The sequence below is a fragment of the Protopterus annectens genome, chromosome 8.part0, assembly GCF_019279795.1.
Source record: "Protopterus annectens isolate FY-2018-M chromosome 8.part0, PAN1.0, whole genome shotgun sequence".
NCBI lineage: Eukaryota > Metazoa > Chordata > Ceratodontiformes > Protopteridae > Protopterus > Protopterus annectens.
The window spans coordinates 1,350,743,822-1,350,765,760 of record NC_056741.1 but is presented as its reverse complement, the minus strand read 5'-3'; the positions used below and the strand labels follow the sequence as shown (position 1 = coordinate 1,350,765,760).

The 21,939-nt window shown below is 40.8% G+C and overlaps 1 protein-coding gene across 1 annotated transcript in view; it reads right to left on the bottom strand.

The window, feature by feature from the left end:
- Nucleotides 1-21,939, bottom strand: part of ARCN1 (archain 1) — a 736,356-nt gene that overhangs the window by 485,820 nt on the left and 228,597 nt on the right. The window contains exon 3 of the mRNA XM_044080918.1: nt 4,830-5,009. Coding sequence (XP_043936853.1) covers nt 4,830-5,009 — 180 coding nt within the window. The remainder of the gene's footprint in view (nt 1-4,829; nt 5,010-21,939) is intronic.

Sequence of the window (21,939 nt, the reverse complement as noted above, 5' to 3'; positions counted from 1 at the left end):
CACCACATAACACAAGCACTCAGGTCACTCCAAGGCAAGTACAAATATGACTCAGTCATTGTCCATGCTGGTGTGAATGACCTGAGACGTACCTCCCTGGACTACATGAAAAGAGACATAAAGGAGCTCTCTGAGCATGTAGCCCAGGCCGGTATGACCCTGACCTTGAGTAGCATCTTAACCTCACCAAGAATGATGCCACAATATGAAGACAAGATGATCAATTTCAACAATTGGCTTAAGTACTGGTGTCATTCAAAGGGGATCCAATGCCTGTCAGCTTGGGATGATATGTTCGACAAGCCACGATGCTTCGCTAGGGACGGCTTGCACCTGTCACCCCTGGGCTTTCGGATATTGGCAAAGGCTCTTGCTACCCCCACAGTGCCTTTTTTAGGCAGGGCTCAAAAGACAAACCCATCTCCATAGGTATCATAAGGGATAAGAAACTAAGAGTAATGCTACTCAACGCCAGAAGTCTAAACCTCAAGATGCACGCACTCGAAACTCTCCTTAGCATGGAGAACATCGATATCTGTGCAGTAACAGAAACCTGGTTCAGGGCTCCCGAGAGCACCCCAGCACTACCAGGTTATACCTCATACCATGCTTTTCGGCCCCAAAACTTGGACGGAACCACAAAAGGAGGGGGACTATCGATATTCATCAAAGATACCCACACCTCCAGGTTGGTGGCAAAGCACGAAGCATCAGAGACTATCCATGTGCAACTAACAGTGGGTAAAACTGCCTTCCAGTTTATAGCCTGCTACAGACCACCCTCCCAAACCCAGGAACCCCACTCGGCATTCCTGAGAACACTGGAAAATATGAAGGTCTCTCCAAACACCATTATATTGGGTGACTTCAACTACCCAAACATAGACTGGGAGCATTACTCTAGCTCCAACACCTAGCCCAAAGGTTCCTAGAATTTATAAACTCAAATGCTATGGAACAACTTGTTACCACTCCCACAAGAGGGAAAACATACTGGACCTGATCATCACCAACATGGGGACTCTATGCTCCAGACCAGAAGTGTATCCCCTCACTGGTAAGATCAGACCATAAACTAATCTCACTGGATATTCACATCCCGACCCCACCCCTGCCCAGAAAACCACAGTGAAAAACTTCTCTAAAGCAAATTTTACACTCCTCAAAACCAGATGGAATCCTTCAAAGCCCCGGGCCTGTGGAAAATCTGCCCAGACCAAGAATCCTTTATAAACGCATTCTATGAACACCTTCAGGAATGCATGGATCATGCGATCCCAAATAAAACCAAGACCCAATCCTCCAAAGGCAGGCGTCCTGTCTGGTGGACCCCAACCATAAACAAACTATACAATAGAAGGAAGAAGCTACTAAATGATAGAGCAAAATCCCAAAAAGGGAAGGCATCACTGATCAGTATTAGCAAAAACTACGGGCACTCATAAAATTGTCTAAGGCCAGCTTGAGAGAAAAATTGCACAGGACACTAAGGATAATCACAAGGCTTTCTTTAGTTATGTTAGGAACCTGGGTGGCAATTCCCAGATATGCTCAGAATTAGTCCAAAATGAGAAAAATACACCAAACCCACAGACATTGCCAACATCCTAGCTGACAGGTTCAGCACAAACTTCTCCCCACTAAAAGGGCAAATATCTATCCCAGCAGAGTGCTGCCCCCCTGACATCTCAGATGCTTAGGTAAGAGCTGCCCTCTCCAAAGCAAAAACACAGCATCAATGGGACCAGACGGTGTCCCGGGCTGCGTCCTACATGAACTCCAAGAAGAGCTAAACCCAAACATAAAACTACTGTTCAATCTCAGCCTTACTACAGGATATGTGCCCAAAGAGTGGCGTACAGCAACAGTGGTCCCTCTCCATAAAGGTGGTGCCTCAACGGATCCTGGAAACTATCGCCCCATAAGCCTGACTAGCTTGGTCTGCAAAGCTATGGAAAGGATCATCATGGACCTCATAAATAAAGATATTGGGGACCTACAGACACTGGATCCTACCCAGTTCGGCTTTGTTAAGGGCAGATCCTGCCTCTTAAACCTGGTTGATTTCTTTGAAACAGTCACCAAGGCCATTGACGAGGAGAAGGTGGTCCACACAGCCTACCTGGACCTCGCAAAAGCCTTCGATACAATACCCCACTCGGGCATTATAGATAAGCTCACCAGCTTAAATATAAACCCCTATGTCACTAGATGGATTGCAAACTGGCTCAAGGACAGAACCCACATGGTTAGAATTGCTGGAGCCATGTCAGACTCCAAACCAGTTACAAGTGGTGTCCCACAAGGCTCAGCCCTGGGACCTCTCTTGTTCTGTATATATTTCTCCGAGGTACAGGCCAACACGGAAGGACTGTGGCTGACCAAGTTCGCAGATTACTGCAAACTGGGCACCATAATAGACTCTCCAGCCGACACAAGCATCGTCCAAAAGGGCCTCATAGAAACAGACAACTGGTGCCAGAGCCATGGCCTCAAGCTAAATGCCAAAAAGTGTATAGTCATCCCCTTTGGCAAAAACAAAGTGCCCACAAATTACCACATAGGTGGTAATCCATTAAGTACAGAAGAAGTAATTAGGGACCTGGGGACCCAAGTTGATAGCAATCTCTCATTTGACAACCACGTGGCCAAAGTGGTTAGAAAAACATTTTATATAGCCCACCTAATCATGAAGGATTCACATCTAGATCAGGGGAGGTCATCGTGCCTCTTTACTCATCCCTCATCAGCCCAATAATTGAGTACAATGCCCCTTTTGGGATGTACCTTACCAGACACCTGCAGCAACTGGAAAGACCCCAAAAGTACCTCACCAAGAGGATCAAAGGGCTCAAACAGATGCCATATGCTGCCCGGTTAAAGAAACTCCAGCTCTACTCAGTGGCATACCGCCTGTTCAGCGGCGATCTGTGCCTGACGTATAAAGCCATGTCCAACCCGGAATTAATGGACATGCTGCACCTCAGAAAATCCAAATCCCATCGAGCTATGCTCGAGACTTGAACCTCAGCAATGAAATAAATAGGACATGCTGGAGGGACAGATTCATAACCCAGAGGATCCCTTCACTCTGGAATAAAATCCCAGTCCAGGTTAGGCAGAGTCCCTCATTGACTCTCTTCAAGAGGAATCTTGATGAGTGGATGGGAGATCGTAGGTTTACCCCAGGTATCACTTCTGTGTCACTGTTAGACAGAGGCACAGTATACTAACCTCGAAAAAGGGCATAGCAAAATTAATTTAAAATGGGTGGTGAAAGCCAAACACATTCTGGCTAGGCTTATAAATGCCCTAGGGCAGATAGCCTATTTATGAACCTATGAACTTATTTAAGAGTTGCACAAACAGTAGTTAAAAGTATTATGTTGTCATAATATGAATACAAAAAAATATGGGACAGTATGTTATGCATACAGTCAGAGCATATAGCATTTAAGTTTTTCTACCAAGTGTCAAAACATCTACATTTGCCATTTTCTTTGTTGTCTAGCTTTGCTTTCTTTGTTTCTGATATGTGATGGGACAGAATTCCAGGCAGAGGGTCAGTTTTTGAGAATGTCTGTTCTATAAGAAAACCTATGAATGCACGTTAAAGGAGTGTGTGTGTGACCCTCCACTAGGTATAGGCAAGTGGCTTTTCTGAGCTCTGGAATAAGGAGGGGAACAAAGCTCAATGCAGAATTTGGGAATTAAGCACAAGTAATAGTAGTAGTAGTAGTAGTAGTGTAGTACCTTCTAGGACTAAATAGATAGGAGACATTTTGAAGATATTAACAGTGGTACTCCCAAACAGCATGACAAATATTGAATGACTTGTTTACAGGAGGGTAGGAATTCTTAAAATAAGTTATAGCAAACAATAGTGACGCATATCCTAATTTGGTTACAGGATTGATATTACTGTGAAAGTTCCAGACTCTTGCAAGTACAACAGTATAATTTAGTAGTTGAACTCAACTTACAAATTATACTGTTGGCAATGGAATCCATGGGGTTCTAAAGCTTACTGTTCCATAAAACCAGCAACTTAAGTACTGATGAGTTCTGCTGCATTTCCAATCTACCACAAACAAATGCTACTAATGTGTTGGTAGGTTTTGGGGAGAATATTAGTTACTGTAAAACAAACAGTGAAATTCACTAGTGGCCACACTTGTGCCAGGGTGTTGTGTCCAATAAAATCACATGGCCAATATATTAAAACTGTGGTTTCCATTTATCAGTCATATAAGACAGCTACGTAGCATAACAACTATGGCTGCAAGTGGCATGGGCTGTAATTATTCTTTGTGAAGAAACAATCGTACATATCATCCACAACACAGAAAGTAGGCCAGAAAAGTTATTAAATTAGGACAAAGGACAGACAATGAGGAGAATCGCACTGGTTTCAGTATTGCAATGGACTCCAAAGGTAATACAGAATATGGCACCAAATTATAACCTTTACATAATTCTCCCAAAAATAAATTGCAGGTGGGGGAAAAAAAACAGAGATCTTGTTTTCAACAAGCAGGAGTGGTGGTGGTGCTGTGGTAGCGTTGTCGCCTCACAGTAAGACGCTGTCCGGTTCGACTCTCAGCTAGAGCGTCTTCTGCATGGAGACATGCATGAATGGGAGTACCTTCGTTGAAGGTTGTGCATCAGGGCTGGCAACTCGGCATGTAAAGATCAACTGCCAATCATTAGCGGACCGGAGTTCTGCTGTGTCGATCCCTAACCGGTAAAAGCCGAAAGACACAACAAGGTAACATTAGGCAATCTCTAAACTACAAAATTAATAATGTTTATCTACAGACTGTTCTTACCTCTCTAACTGCACGGAAGACCTTTTCTTCATGGGAATCCATCTCTGTGAAGGTCCTGATTTGTGCAAGGTTGACATTTTCTCTGTAGCCTAGTGCTACAATCTCATCAAAGGCAAATATAAGATCAAAACAGTGTTCCGAAATCTCACTCTCTTCTAAAACTCGACAATATTCAGGAATCTGTCAAGAAAAAGAACAATTTTACCTGAGGAAATATCATATTAAAAAGGAATTACCATAAAAGACATATTGTAGAACTTCATAAAGACACCTTCAGAACCCTGTGCACATACACAAACATATGCATATTTAGTGTGTGTGTGTGTGTGTGTGTGTGTGTGTGTGTGTGTGTGTGTGTGTGCATGAGTGTATGTATGTGTGCACGTATGTGTGCGCATGTGTATGAGTGTATGTATGTGTGCGCGTATGTGTGTATGTGTGATATACACACACACACACACACACACACACACACACACACACACACACTTACTTCAATCTCCTGCAGCATGTTTGATTACGACACAAGCTCACAGTATATTCCAATGCTTCAAAAGACTAGTCATCAATTTGTTCTGTTCCCAATTATGTTCACAGGCAAAATATACTATTGCTACTACTACCCTGAATGACCTGCAAAGTAACCATGGAGTCAATCTCCATAGCCAAGCAGAGTCCACGGCAAACTTCTCCATGGGCCACAGGGTTTAATTTATCCAAATTAAACCCATCAGCTTTATCACCACAGCTCTGAAAAACTTATCCACATTGTCATGTAACCACCACATCAATAGATAATACTTATGAAGCTGAATGATAACTTGCTGTGTGCCCTTAAAGCAAAAACTTGAGAAATAAAGTTTCAATTCATTCTTACGCTGACAAAGCTTGAAATAAGGTACTTATTACTAATTTATGTCCAGGAATGCCTAGTTGGGAAGCCCCATTTTCAGTCAAGTTACTGGGAGCTATGCACCAAGGCAGAACAGTTATAGCCAGATGAAGTTATACTGTACAATAAGGTATGCATTACAAATCTGACAACAGACCAACGGAGCAAACAAAAGAAGCAAAACAATAAGTAAAATAGTTGTACAACTTAAAATGCAGCAATTCTTCTAAACTAAGCACTTAATACAGAGACAAAAAATAGATATAGTGATACTTGTACAGAAAACTGGTACACAACAAAACAGATATCTTCAGAATAAAAAACTAAAAAAAACATGCAATTCAAAAGGCAATATCTAACACAATTAAAACAGAAAGCACTTTGTAGAAAATAAAGTTTTAAAATTCACAGCTAGAAGAAGTTGAAACAGGAAGCAGTTAGAAACGTAATGAGTGGACAAATTACTTTTTGTTCATTACAGGATTGTTAGCTCGTTTTAATAAGTGTTCTGCAAGTACTAAGCTAAAGATGCAGTTACATATCCAAATGTTGCTAAGATGGGTAGAAAATGGTTTTGAATATGTACCTACCATTATTTATTCCTAACCTGGAAGGGAAAGCTTGTTCCACAGTTTGCCAATGCTGGTAGAAAATAGAGTCATCTTTAGAGAGTGCCTTGGGAATATGGATCAGCTGGAATGTGCCTGAAGTTCTTAAGGATGGGTTTCCTAAGTAACAGTGCCAGATAAGGATGTACAAATTAGGGATGCAAAGTAATTTATGAGCCAGGTATAAATGCATGGAATAAAACAATGGTTGAATTCTACCCATTCAAGGTTATCAACTAAATGAAAATGGTGGGCATCACTGCTATGCTCAAAAGCAACTCACGCAATCCTGTTATATGCTCATATTAATCCTGAAGTGTTGGGTTAGGTTAGTAAACAGATAGCTGAAAAGGGATGAATGGAGGTAAGAGCTGTGGAGAGCGTCTCCTAGCAATAATTTAGCTCTACACAGATTTGGCTAAGGTAAGGTTACTTTTTATGGTAGCATTCTGAGTATGAACATTACATTTTGTGTGGTTATTGAGGGTAACTCAGAGTACATCTTCACAATTTGAGTAGAATCAAGTGCATTTATATGGAGTTTTTTTCCCTTAACTCATTCCCTCCAGTACAGCTGTTTTGAGTGTGTACCTTTAACTCCCAGTGGGTGTGGCTTAAGCTTTTAAAAAATTAAGTTATCACCTTACAGTTCTAACAATTCATAACTCATTGACAGGAGTCAAATATCAATACAGTCGTGGTTGCCATCACATATGCTTCAAGATAAGATATTCTGATACCTCGTATGTAAGCATGGTTTTTGAATTATTAATGCAAATATGAACAAGCAATATCTGACGCCTAGAGGTGCAATAGGAGGTAAAGTACAGTTTTGTACCTACCATAAATGTAGATGTCCGAACTGGATAGCATCTGCAGTCATAACAAGTGGGTTGTCCTGTCGTCAGGCAGCCCTTCAGTCGGCCGGATTCCAAAGTCCGGGTCCGGCTTCGGCTGATGTCGCACTCCACCCGACGTCATCTCTGTTGGTCTTCGGGTATAAAGGCATCAGCCGACGCCATTTTCCTCAGTGTTTCTTGCCCCAGATGCCAGTAGCCCTCTTGCAGGCTGAAATTTGGATAGATGCCAATGTTTCCAAATAGATAGAGGTAAACACAACAATAAGCATGTATGTACATATACACAAACAAATACACCATAAAGACTCCCCCCCAACAGCTAGCTATTAGAAGGGTAAACACCCTAGGAGTACCACAGAGGGGAAGGAGGGAGGGTAATCCTGACTGCAGATGCTATCCAGTTCGGACATCTACATTTATGGTAGGTACAAAACTGTACTATGTCCTTCATGGATGCATCTGCAGTCATAACAAGTGGGTAGAATACCATAGCCAACTAGGGAGGAGGATAAAAGTAGATTATGGTGTGTTTAGGATCCCTTGCAGTACAGCAGTGGCAAACCCTGCTCGAGATCTGGAATATAGAGGCAAATTATAATGCTTGGCAAATGTATGCACGGAGGTCCAAGTAGCCGCCTCAATAATGTCTTTGGTTGCCACTCCTCGAAAGAAGGCTGTGGTAGTGGCTGTTGCCCTTGTAGAATGAGGTCTTATGTTCTGTGGAATTGGTTTTCCATGGAAGGAGTAACAGAATCGTATGCAATTTCCTATCCATTTGGAGATTGTCTGTTTGGAAATAGCTTTTCCTTCCCTTCCTGTTGCATAGGCTACAAAAAGTTGGTCAGTCTTTCTGCTATTGTTTGTTCTGTCCAAGTAGTAAGCGTAGCTGTCTATGTACATCCAAGGTATGCAGTATTCTTTCCCTCTGTTTTGTGGGTTGGGAAAGAAGGTAGGTAGGTGGATTGCCTGGTTTAAAGACACTCTGGATACCACCTTAGGCATAAATGTAGGATTAGTCCTCATGGACACTCTATCTTGGTGGAAGATTAGGAAGGGTTGCACTGCCATTAAGGCCTGTAGTTCTGAAACCCTCCTTGCTGAAGTAATTGCCAGTAGGAAAGCAGTTTTCCATGACAGGTGTTGTAGGTCTGCTGTTGCTGCTGGTTCAAAGGGTGCTAGTGTCAACTTTTCTAGCACAAAGTTTAAATCCCAAGCTGGTAATGGTGGTTTCCTTGGAGGTTTTACATTCTTGATTCCTCTGAGGAATTGCCTGAGCAAAGGGTGTGAAAAAGCAGGTGTATCAAAGCTGTATTCTGCTGAAATAGCTGATGCATGTATCTTGATGGAGGAGTAGGACAGGCCTGAATGAAGAAGTTCGCCAGATACTCCAGAATGTTAGGCATATCTATGTTTGACACATCTTTTCCTCTTTCCGTACTCCAGATGACAAACCTTTTCCATTTTCCAGCATAGTTCCTTCTTGTTGAAGGTCTGCGTGCTTCAAGAATAATGTCTTTAACTCTTTGGGAAAGTTCTGGAATAGCTGCTGTTATGTGATGTTCCATGCAGTCAGTTGCAAGGTTTTAGGTTTGGATGTATGATGCTGTAGTTGTTCTGCGTTAACATCAAAGGCATCAGGGGAATTGTCCACATATTGTTCAGAGACATGCTCCTCAGTAGTGGGTACCAGTGTTGTCTTGGCCAGTTTGGAGCTATCAGGATTATCCTTGGGCGTTCTTCCTTGATTTTCAGTAGTACCTTGTGTATCAAAGGAAGAGGCGGGAATGCATATGCTGTTAGGCCTTTCCAGTTGAAAGAGAGCGAATCCACTTTCCATGCTAATGGGTGGAATGTCCTTGTGCAGAATTTTTGAGCTGGTGATTGAGAGGTGATGCGAATAGGTCTATCTGTGGCATTCCCCATTTCTTTGAGATGGCCTTGAAGATGTCCGGGTGAAGCTTCCATTCGTGGGCATCCGAAGTGGTTCTGCTTAATATGTCTGCTAGGGTATTGTCTTTCCCTGGTACAAATATTGCCTGTAACTGGATGTTGTAGCTGAGTGCCAGGGTCCACAGCTCCAAGGTCATTCTGCATAGGGGGTATGAATGAGTGCCTCCCTGTTTGTTGATGTACCACATGACTGTGGTGTTGTCTGTCCTTATCATCAACTGGCCCTCTTTGAGAAATGGTTTGAACTTTTGGATTGTCAGTTTTACTGCCAGCATTTCTTTTAGGTTGATGTGCAGCTGAAGTTGATCCTGTGTCCACAATCCTTGCACGCATTTGTCCAGCATGTGGGCCCCCCATCCTAGGTCTGAAGCGTCTGTTGTGATTGTCTGGCTTGCTTGACATCTGCGAAAGGGTAGGCCTGGGTTTGACTGGCATGCCTGAGCCCACCATAGGAACTCCTGTTTTAAGCATGGAATTAGTGGGATTTCTGTTTCTAGACTGTGTCTGTGTTGGGACCATAAATTCTTTAGGTACCACTGTAGTTTTCTCATATGTAGTCTGGCAAATGGAACCAAGATTATGCATGATGCCATGAAGCCCAAGGCCTGCAGTACTTTTCTTGCTGTTAACTTGTTCAGTTTTGTTAGTGCCAAGAAGTATAGAGGAGTTCTTTTGTTTTTCTGTAGTCAGGAATGCCATTTGTTTTACTGTGTCCAATTCAGCCAAGAATGTCCTTGTTTGGGATGGTATCAGCCTTGACTTTTGTAAATTGACTGTGTATCCCAGTGCTTGTAGCAAGTAAATGACCCTTTGTAAATCTGTTGTCAGCTTGCTTTTGTTGTCCCCTTGTAGCAGGCAGTCGTCCAGGTATGGGTAAATTTGAATTCCCTGAAGTCTGCAATGGGCGATTACTGATGCCAGGCATTTTGTGAATACTCTGGGCAGTAGATAAGCCAAAGGGCAATGCTGAGAATTGATAGTGCTCTGATCCTGCAAGAAATCTGAGGTATCTTCTGCAGATTGGTCGAATGGGGACGTGCAGGTATGCCTCCTTGAGATCTAGAGTTACCAGCCAAGACTCCTTGCCCAGCATGGGAAGAAGTTGCTGTAGGGTCAGCATTTTGAATTTTGGGACAATGATGTATGTATTTAAGGTGGACAGGTCGAGAATTGGTCTCCAACTTTTTCCTTTCTTGGAACTAGGAATAGTCTGGAGTAGAACCCCTTTCCTTGCTCTGCTGTTGGCACTCTTTCCACAGCTCTCATGTTTGCTAACTCCATTATCTGGCGTAGGGCCTCTGTTTTTTGATTTGGAGGTAGATTTGGCATTCCTCTTTTGACTGGAAAAGTGTGGAAGTGAAACCGGTAACCTTGATCTATGGTTTGTAAAATCCACTTGTCCTTTGTTATGTAGTGCCAGTTCTTTGAAAATAAGGTTAACTTTCCGCCTAGAGGAGCTGCTATTTGTTCCCTGGTAGGCGGATTTAGGTTAAGTCACTGTGGTTGTGTTGATGTAGTGGCAGTGGCTGTGTCTGTGCCTCTGTTGTTACCTTGCCACTGTCTTCCTCTGTAGGCACCTCCTCTGGATTGGTTTCTGCCTCTGGAGCGTCTATTCCTGCCCCTTTGAAATTTTGTGGAGTCAGGAAAGGACCAATTTTGGCAGGCCAGTTCCTGCTAAACCTTGGGGTTGAACCTGCAAGAAATCTTTAACAGTTTGAACAGATTTTGCCTTTTCTTCCATTTTCTTCATAACCTGCTGGGCAGATGTACCAAACAAACTTGTCTTGTCCATAGGAGCATCTAGCAACTTAGCTTTAACATGATCCGGTAAAGCTTGTTCCTTTAGCCATGCATGCCTTCTTATCACTGTGCCTGTCATGGCTGATCTAAATGAAGCCTCCAGTGCATCATAGCCACATTTTAAGGAATGGTTGCTAACCTGTTGTATGTTATTTACCATCTCTAATACATATTTCTTATCAAGAGATTCATAAGTGGTTAGTTTTTTAGTTAACTGATCCAGCATAAACTCTTGGTATTGTATCATGTGAAACTGACAGTTTAAAGCTCTAGCTGAGAGAGTAGCTGAAGTGTAGACCTTTTTACCCCATCTGTCTAATGACCTTGCTTACCTTTCAGAAGGAATAGGGTTTTTAGCTATGGTCGCGGCTACTGCCTTGGGGCCCTGGGATATAGTTTCTGGGTCTGCAAGTGGAGCCTTGTAAAGGTGGTGATGAGTATCTGGCACCCTGTAAAATCTGTCTGGTTTGGCAGGGGCTGGGGGTAAAGAATCTGGAGCGGAGCAAACATCACTGAAAGCATCATCCACCACAGAGAGAACAGGGGGTATAGCTAAGGGCCTGTGCTGTGGGAGGTGCAGAAAAGTCCTAAGTCTTTTTCTGGAGTCTGAAAAATCCTGTTGCTGCCATTGGAACTGTTCTCGCATGGCATGCAAGGTTTCCCCAAAGGAGAATTCTTCTGGTGGGGAAGCAGCTGGGATGGATTCTTCAGCATCAGAATCTTCAAAATTGGAGAAGGGAGCCTCTGGCTGGTCAGTTATGTCTGATTCATCAGCAGAATCATCAGAGGACACTGGCTCGGGGCTCTGCCCTAGGTCTCTTCTCTGGGGGCTGAGAGGCCCTGTCTGGGTGAGATTGAGATCCTCTAATTAAAGAAATTAAATCTTCTGCCAAAGTAAGCATTTGAGAACTAAAGAGGGCCTAGATGTGGGTGGTTTAACAGGCACTGTTTTAGTAGTCTTGGCTGCTTTAGCCCTGGCGAAGGCCTTAATGGACATGGCTGCTGGAGGCCTAGCAGCACCACGTGCTGGGGTAGAAACATCCAAGGGATGGTGTCTGATAAGTCAACCACCGTAGTGGGTAAAATTTCTGAAGTCGTTTCAAGAGTTGTAGCAGGGGCCTCAGTTGTAGGAATAGGTTCAGCTGTACTTTGTTCAGTTTTCGGTTTCGGCCGAAACCGAGACACTCATGATTTGCTTGACCATGGTTTCGGCGAAACCGCGGACCGCGAGTGTCGGAATCTTTATCTTTGCGTTTTTGCTAGATTGGGTAGTCGGAGGATCCGGCGGCATAATGTCGCAAAATCAGAACCGAAAAACTGTTCTGCAAACTCCGACCGACGCCTAAGCGTTCGTCGGTTGAAAGAAGCACAGGCCGAACAGGCTGCTACGTCGTGGGCTGGGCCTAAACAAGGCAGACAGTAAGAGTGGAAATCTTTATGAGGTATTTGTTTCCCACAGTTTAAACAATTGTTAACTTTTTCTGACATCGGCTGAGGCAAGAAAGAGTCCCCAACGGGGTACTTAGCTTTAGAAGTCTTCGAAGTAGTATTCGGTAGAAGTAATCTCTGGATCCGACCGACCGGCACTTGCGAACAGCTTCTGCTTCGGGCGCCACGCGGCAAGAAAGACTGGGGAAAATGGCGTCGGTTGATGCCTTTATACCCGAAAACCAACAGAGATGACGTCGGGTGGAGTGCGACATCAGCCGAAGCCGGACCCGGACTTTGGAATCCGGCCGACTGAAGGGCTGCCTGACGACAGGACAACCCACTTGTTATGACTGCAGATGCATCCATCAAGGACATCTGCAGAAACGTCTGGAGGAGCACTTGGCTGTAATAAGAATCAATAAAATCTGGAACAACTTAACGACGGTTTACATCAGCAACGGAAAGCATTCGATTTTCTTTTGGAGACATTTAGGAAAATGCCCATACTATTCAGCTATGAATCAGTCATGTGAAAAACGCAGAAGCAGATACAAGTGTATGCAAGGACAAACAGCCAACTTAACAATGGCAGAATCTTCCACAAACTGGATAAGTTTGGCATCCCCCATGTTGTGCTTCATATTGCTCACACACAATAAAAAGAAGCTGCCAAAGTACCAAGCCCTGGGGACCTTTACATTAACTCACAGGGCTAAAAGAACTTCTCCATTTTGCAGTTTACGACTTGTTATCTAGGTAGCTTGAGAACCATTTGATGGTATGTAATGAAAAACTGATGTTCAAGAATTAAGACAAAAAAAAGTTATGTACTCACCATAACTATGTTGTCCATTTTCATTCAACTGCTGGGTTGGGATCCAACACTGCCACTTTTTCCAGCTCATGGAACACAAAATTCTCGTGCTCCTCCCTTTCCCATAATACCCTGGTCCGCTAACATACCTCAGATCTTGTCTGCTTGCCTCTTAAGCCTGTATGCATAAGTAAAAAATGAACAAGCAGCATCTAGGACTCGAAGGAAGTCTGGTTCCTTCAGCATCTTTCAATCCTCCCAAAAGTCAATATGGAGGGGGCGTTGGAAGAAGAATGAAAATGGACACCACAGATGGAACATTATGATGAGTACATAACTCATCTGATGTTGTCATTTACTCTCATTCAATGATATTCCTGAGCACTGCAGAGTCAACAGCTGCTCTTCCCCTAGAGACCAGATCCAATTTGTAATAAGCAATTAAAGGTATGAGGATTAGCCAAAGTTGTGGCTGCACAAATATCACCTAATGAAGATCTAGATAAAGCTGATGAGGTTGCCACAGACCTGGTGCAACGAGCTTTTGGTGGCTTTGGTAAAGACAAACCCAGCTTTTCATACACAAAGGTAATACAATCTGTTAGCCATTTAACCAAAGTCACTTTAGAGACTGATTTGACAATTTTGGATTCTAAAAAAGAAACAACTGTTCTGATTTTGGTTCTATGTAGATAAAACCATAACTGTCTGTGAAGATCCAAAAGGTGCAACATATACTCGCCTTTATTTCAGAAAGTTGGAAAGAAAACTGGAAGGCTGATAACCTGATTAATGTTGGATTCTGACACCACCTTAGGAAAAAAAGGAGGGGTTGGCTCATAAAGATACCCTATCCTTATGAAAGCCAATTAAGGAGGCTTGAAAACAGTGCCTGTAGTTTTGAAACTCTATAGCAGAGGTAATGGCCACTAAAGACAGTTTTCCAGGTCAAAATTTTTAGTTCACACTTAGCTGATGGTTCAAATGGAGATTGTGTCAAAGACTGTAAAACAATATTTAAATCCCACAGAGGAGTGGGATCTTTTAATGGGGGTTTAAGAAACATTCCCATTAGAAAGGCTTTACAATGTTTGGAAGAAGCTAAATATCAATTATTTACTCCTACATGAAAATTGGAAATGGCAGCTAATTGTACTTAAACAGCAGAAGAGCTAGCACCTTCACTGAAAATTGTAGCTAAAAATTAAAGAACTTTAGGAACCAGTGCTGAAAAAGGATCAATGCCTTCTTACTGAACCTAACACACAAATCTTTTCCATTTACTTTTGTAAAATTTTCTACTGGAAGCTTTGTGGGAAGATAAATGAATGTGGTGGACAGGGCAGGATAGCCTGGGCTGTCTAACAATCAACAGAAGTGGAGAAACTATACGGTCAATTTTAGGTCTGGAATGTCTGTATGTGTCATGTCTACCAGGTGAGATAGAAGGTCTGAAAGTGGATCCAGACTCCATGGTGGGTTAAGCAGATGAGACCAAAGAAAGGGAAACCAAATCTGACAAGGCCATTAAGGGGCAATGAGGATAATGGAGCTCTTCGATTGAGATGCTTTCTGAAGAAATTTGGGGATTAGAGGTAATGGGGCGGTATGTGTAAAGGAAACTGAGAAACCAATCTGAAGTAGAGCATCCCTTGGTGACTCCCCTGGTGGGCGGATCAAGGCAAAGAATCTGCTGCACTTGTTGAGGGGAGATGCAAAGACATCACAGCAAAGGTTGTCCCATCGGTGGAAAAGCCTTTCCTCAACCTTCACACTGAGGGACCACTTGTAAGGCATTAGAATGGACTTGCTTAAGCTGCCTCCAATCACGTATGATTTACCCGGAATGTGCAGTGCTATCAGAAACAGACTGGATTAGATCGCCCATTACCACACTCTCATAGCTTCTCGACACAGGGGGTAAGATTTGGTTCTCCCTTGTTTGTTGATGTACCAGACCACTGACCAATTGTCCTTCTAAACCGCAATACTCCCGGGGGGGGGGGCTGTCTTGGAAGGCTTGCAATGCTAGGAGGACAGCTCTCATTTCCAGAACACTGGGGGACCATGTGCCTTGGACTATCTTTCCCAAAATATGCCCCCCCCCCACCTAATCTGAGAAGCATCCATGGCCACTATGGCCTTTATTTGAGGGAACAAAGGGACAATGCCCTATTACCTGATCAGAATACATTCACCAGAGAAGGCAATTCATGCAAGCCTGTGTTACCTTGATCTGGCTGGATATAGGTTGGCGAAGAATGGACCATTGAGTTGCTAGGGTCCACTGAAGGATTCTCATGTGATACCTTGCTAATGGTACCAAAAAGATTGCAGCAAACATTGACCCCAGTGCTTGTAGGCTTATTCAAGCTGAAAGAGAAGAACTTTGAATGAGCTTTTTGGTTTGAATTCTTGACAGAGGGAGCAAGGCTGTCACAGATACCGTATTGAGCAAGGCTTTGATGAACTCCAATATTTGAGTTGGTTTGAGTTGAGATTTCTTGTGACTGATGGTAATTCCCAGGTGACAGCATAACTGGAGTACACAGTCTTGTGTTTTGATCAGATGATGCCTGGTCGGAGTGGTTACGAGCCAGTCATCCAAATATGGAAACAGCCGGAATCCCTGTAGTCTCAAATGAACTGCTACTACTGCCATACACGAATACACTGGGGGCTGTGGTGAGACCAAAGGGCAGAGCCCTGAATTGGTAATGACCGGCTCCCAGCCAGAAGTGTAGACATCTCCTGGATTATCTGTTAATTTTGATATGGCAGTATGCATCCTGAAGATCTACTGAGTGCATCCAGTTGTTCTTGTGCAGAATGGACTGAACAGTGACCATCCATAACTTTATGCACTGAACTGACTTGCACCGATCTAAAATTGGTCTCTAGTCCCCTGTCTTCTTTGGCAATAAAAAGAATTGTAAGTTCCAGACTTTCTCTGGTCTGGAGGGACTTCTTGGATGACTCTTTTCTGGCATCTTGTTTATTCTAATGTTGCTGCTTCCCTCTGAATGGGGGGGGGGGCATTGGGGATTTTGTTTATTACTAAAGGAGGTAGTAGGGAAAAGTTGTTATATATCCTCCGGAAATAATACTCTGCACCCATGTACCTTTTGTAATCTCTAGCCAGGCTCACTGATGCAGGGATAAATGACCCCTAACTGCCTCCTTTCAGTTAAAAAAATGCACATCTTAGGCAATCTATCCCTGAAAGCAATCATTCCTGCCTTGTGCTCTCACTCTAATTCCCATACAGATATTTTTCTAACAGTGTTACACAGTATCTAAATGAAATATTGTTAACTTTCCAGCTAGGTGGCAAATAAATGCAGTATTTCTTATACATATCTGCTACATACTGGTCTACTGTAATTTAAATGTTAGTAATCTGACAACTACTTAATGTGTGTCCACAAAACTTCACTTATTTTATATGCAAAATATTCAAATCATATATTTCTTTCAAATGACAAATAGCAGTCATCCACTTTTAGTGGTGTACCATAGGTATTACATTTCTATGAAGTCATTTTTTTGCACTGGCATGGCATTTTTTTTTTTGGAACATAATGAACAATTAACATCAACATATTTACAAAGTCCATAATGGGATATACAAATTCTAGTAAAACTTAATGGTATATTAAAATGTATATTAAAATGTATCTAATTAAAGTTCCTTAATTTTATCCAGGAGTTTTAAGAGGAAGTAATATTGGTGGGTTTCATCTCGATTACAGAAACTTCTCTTTTAGAAACCAAATTTGCTATATTGCTAAATACGGAAAACAAAGGTGATGTCTTCTTCTTCCAGTTTTTCATTATAACTTTCCTAGCAATAGCTAAAAACAGACCACATCAAAGGAATTTGTAATTTTAGTACAGAGTTAGGAAATAGAACACTAAATAAAATCAATAAATTTGACAAGGAAAATTTATCGGACCATAATGCTTTCATAAAGTTGACTGTTTTCCAAAAAGGAGCAATTATAGGCAATCCAAAAGTACATGAATCCAGTCTGCCTTCTTTGATGTATTATATCTCCAAAATCTAATACCAGATTCATTATATACAAGAGCAATTTTGTAAGGAGTAGTAAAAGCTCTGTGTAATATTTTCCATGTAAAATTTTTCAAATACAAGGACGTCTTTTGCGGTCATCAGAAAATACCATACTATTTACTTGTACTGAATATTCCCAGCAATGTGAATTACTATTATTCAGACATCTAAAACTTTTACTTACTTCAGATAAAAATGTTCTGGTAATATTAATATCGGTGTTAATACTAATGAAGTTTAATAAGACTAGGTAATCTTTTCTCATGAAGGTCTTCATATATGTCTTGATTTTACAGACAATAGATTGGCTTTATATATCAACATTTAGACAATTATCTAGATCAATGTTAAGTTTCCCATTAAACATTCTGTAGAGTATACCCTAGTCCCATTGAGAAATTAAAAGAAAATCATTGAATTTACTGGACTTCAATACATAATTGGCAAAAGATATTGGAAAAATAATGAATAAACAATCTTTAATAATAGGATTAGTATAAATATGTTTTTAAACTTGCCCATAGTACTATTAATAAAATCTGAAATGTATAACCTTATCAGAAAAATTACCTTCAACAGTTTTTAGAAACCAAACAAAATTTACAATATAATTTTACAAAGAAGGAATATGTTTACAAGATAAAATGTTTTTGTGAATTAACTCCATCTAGCTGAATATGAAGTATAACATAATATAATTTTAATGTCGGCTGATATTGAATATGATTCGATATTTAGAAAAACTATACCCCCTTATTCCAACTTTTATAATGGATTATCTAGAGAAATTTTAGGTTTGTCAGAGTGCCAAAAGAAACAAAGTAAGTAGTTTGTTTTTAACTATATTTCTAGAAGGTATTGTGGCAAAAGATTGATATAAATATTTTTTGGAAGAACTATCATTTTAAATTAGTTCAAGTTTCTCATTCATTGTGAAGAAGTGTCTTTGCCATTTATCTATTAAATTAGAAACAGTTTTAGCATTGCATCATAGTTAATTTGAAGTTTTTTTTTTAAAGTCTGATGTTAAGAAGATACCCCTGTCCTGATACCAGCAAATCTGACCTTGAGATAGCCTCCCTTTTTAATTCCTTTACCTCTTCCATTGCTGAGCTAACCAAGACATTCACAAACAATAACCTTCCTCCCCTCCTGCTCAATCTTCCATTCCCTGCTTCCCCCCCTCTTTCGAACTCAAACCAGTATCCACCGACCTAATAAAGAAACTTCTATATAAACTAAAGCCTTGCTCCAATGCCCCTGACAGCATTCCATCCTCCTTCCTAAAAATAGCTTCTGACTCTATTGCTCTACCTATCAGCATCCTAATTAATAGGTCTTTACTTGAATCCTACGTACCTAAACAGCTTTCATTCTTCCTCTCCACAAGGGCGGCAAAAATTGTAATGTCTCCAATTTCCGCCCTATAGCCATCCTCTCCCCTATCTCCAAAATGCTAGAAAAATGTATCCACCTGCAGCTCCTGCCATTCTTTACCAAACACCAACTACTCTCTCCTACCTAACACAGCTTCCACCCCAGACACAGTACTAACACCGCCCTTCTCTCCTTCTTGCACTCTGTCAATTCAGCACGTGACTCTGGTAATATAGTATCCTCTGTTCTACTAGACTTATCCAAAGCTTTTGACAGCATCTCTCATACCCACCTTCTAAATCACCTCTCTAATCTCAACCTTTGCCAAAAAACTCTTTCCTGGTTCTCCAGCTACCTTTCAAACAGGTCCCAAGCTGTGAAATGGGGCCAAGCCACCTCTACTTTCCTTCCTACCCCTACCGGAGTACCCAAAGGTTCCATACTCGGCCCATTACTATTCAATATCTTTATTGATGACTTCCACAAAGCCATTCCTAACACCAAAATTGTGCAATACGCTGATTATTCCACTTTGATCTGCTGTGCCTCTAACCTAACAGAGCTCCAAGCCCTAACACAAAGTGCCTTCTCAACCACTGAAAACTGGATGCTCCAAAATCATCTCTCTAAATGCAAACAAAACTAAGATCCCTCCGTTTCTCCCCCTCTAAATCCTCCTCCCTTGATAAAAACTAATTTCAAATTACCAGCCTTAACAACTCCTCTATCGAGATTGTACCCTCCACCAAACTTCTCGGTGTTACAATTGATGACCAACTAAAATTTAATACTCGTATCCAGCTAAACATCAAAAAATACACATAAAACTAGGTTTACTGTATAGAAACAACCACTTCCTCTCTCCTCACACCAGACTAACCCTTGCCTCTACCTACCTCCTTCCCTCCCTGTATGGAGCTCCCCCTGCTCACTAATTTATCATCCACACTTGCCTCCAAATTGGAACAATGTTACAAAAAAATCTCTAGATTTGCCACGAATGCTAAATCCTCCTCTCATCACTGCACCTCCCTTCACTCTCTAAACTGACTTGAACTCCCCAATCAACTTGACTTTCTCCTAATCATCACAGCCTACAAATTATTGTTCCATCCTACTAACTTGCCCTGCTCTTTCCAATATTCTACAACCTTATACCCCCCCTTAGATCACTTGGATGTTCTCACCAAAACCTGATCACTGTACAAAAACCCAAGCGCCCAGCAGGTCAGCTTCTTTTATCCTTTACCCTAGCTAAAAAATGGAATGCCCTGCCCTCCACAACAAGGACATGTACCAACCTTAATAACTTCAAAACCCAACTTCATTCCTACCTCTATCTAAACAGGAATTGCAACTGCACTCTTCAGCCTATACCTCTCAAGCTATCTTCTCGCTTACCTCTTCACCTTCCTAACCTCTTTTAAATATACTTAGCATAGGTAACTAAATAGTAAAATTTAGATTTTTAAGATATAAGCCTGTTTTCCTCCTGAACAAAATAGAAATTGTTAGTGTTTATTCTTTTTGTAGCTACCTGCTATTTGTAATACAAACTGTCTTTGACTTTTCATGTAATTAAACTGTTGTTTTCCTGTTGGACTTTTCTCCCCGGGCCTCAACTGAAAATGGGCCCCCCCCAAGCCCAGTGGACCTCCCCGGTAAGCAAACTGAAATAAATAAATAAATACATTTGTGAATTCATTATTACATTTTAATATTTTGCTTATATTATTCATCAAAAGTAAAACAGACTTGCTTTGATTAATACTCAATTCAGAGATTTCTTCAATGTTTTTAAAGATTCAATTATAAAAGGTTATGTTACATCACTATCCCTCTACAGTCAATACAATGTCATCAGCAAATAGTTGCAAATAGTTGGTGTTATAAGCTTGGAGTTTAACTTACTTGAAATATCAGAGTCATTTTTTTTAATGTAATCTTATATAATCTGCAAAAGGTTCCATAACAAGGACAAACAACAGTGGCAATAAAGGACATGCTTGCTTAGTTTCCTTACAAAGTTTTAATGACTTAGACACAAAAAGAGCCCAGCTTAATGAAAGCATAAGAATTATAATATAAATTCATAATCATACCAATTTTAGATAATTGCATTGTTTTAGAGTTTCATATAAATAGGACCAATCTACCATATCAAAAACTTTGCTTATATCCAAACTAATAATTGAGAATCCGTTCTTAGTTATATTTGCATAGTCAGTTAATGAGAGGATTCTAATGATATTATCTACTGCTTGTTTGCCCACAATAAATCCAGTTTGGTATTCATGACAGTTACTAGAATTGATTTTAGTCGATTCAGAATAATTGACAAATATTTTACAATCAACATTTAAAAGGGATGTTGGACTAATACAAAGCATATTGAGTTGGATGTTTAACATGTTTTAATACGGGAAAATTAAAGTATATTTCTAGGATACAGAAACAATGAAGTTATTTTTAATTTCTGTAATAACTGAGCATTAACTTATAATATTCAGGAATTAATACCATCATTGCCTGGAGCTTTATTAAGATTTTAATTGTTTAATTTGGGCCTTTATTTCACTAATAGATACTGGTTTATCAATTCTATTAGTCTGATCTCTAGATCGTTTGTTAGTTATTTTCTTTTAAGAATTTAGATACAATATTAACGTTTATTTTATCATTTGCTGTAGGATTAATTTTTTTATAATAAATTTTGAAGCTGTTAAGTATATCATATATCTCAGAGATCTTCCTATGACTGCTACGCTCTTGTATAATAACTTCTTGTATATGGTTAAGCATACTCAATTCTCTTCACTCTATTTGCTAATTTGTGTAGATTACTAGGATTTAGAGAGTAAAATAATGGAGAAGGTAATACTGGATAAGTTATTGTCAGAACTGGATAGGGTGGGACTTGAAACCAAATATCAGCATGCATATGATGAAAATAGATCTATTACCACCTGTAACATGATGTTCTATAACAATATAATAACAGCTATGAATGAAAAATTGTGCAGTGATGCGATTTATATAGATTTAACTTCAGCATTTGACATGGTCATGCACAAAACACTGATCAATAAATTAGTACAACTAGGTATTTATGTACTGTTAAGATGGATAGCTGCATGGCTTACAAATAGGACATGGCAAGTATCACACACTAACTGGACAGGTGAAATCCTTGGTTACAGTCAAGGTGTCCCACAGGGCTCTGTACTAGGCCCTTACTTGTTTAGGTTGCATCTTTCAGACCTTACTTTTTAATCAGAGGTGTTCTACAGTCTATATGCTAAT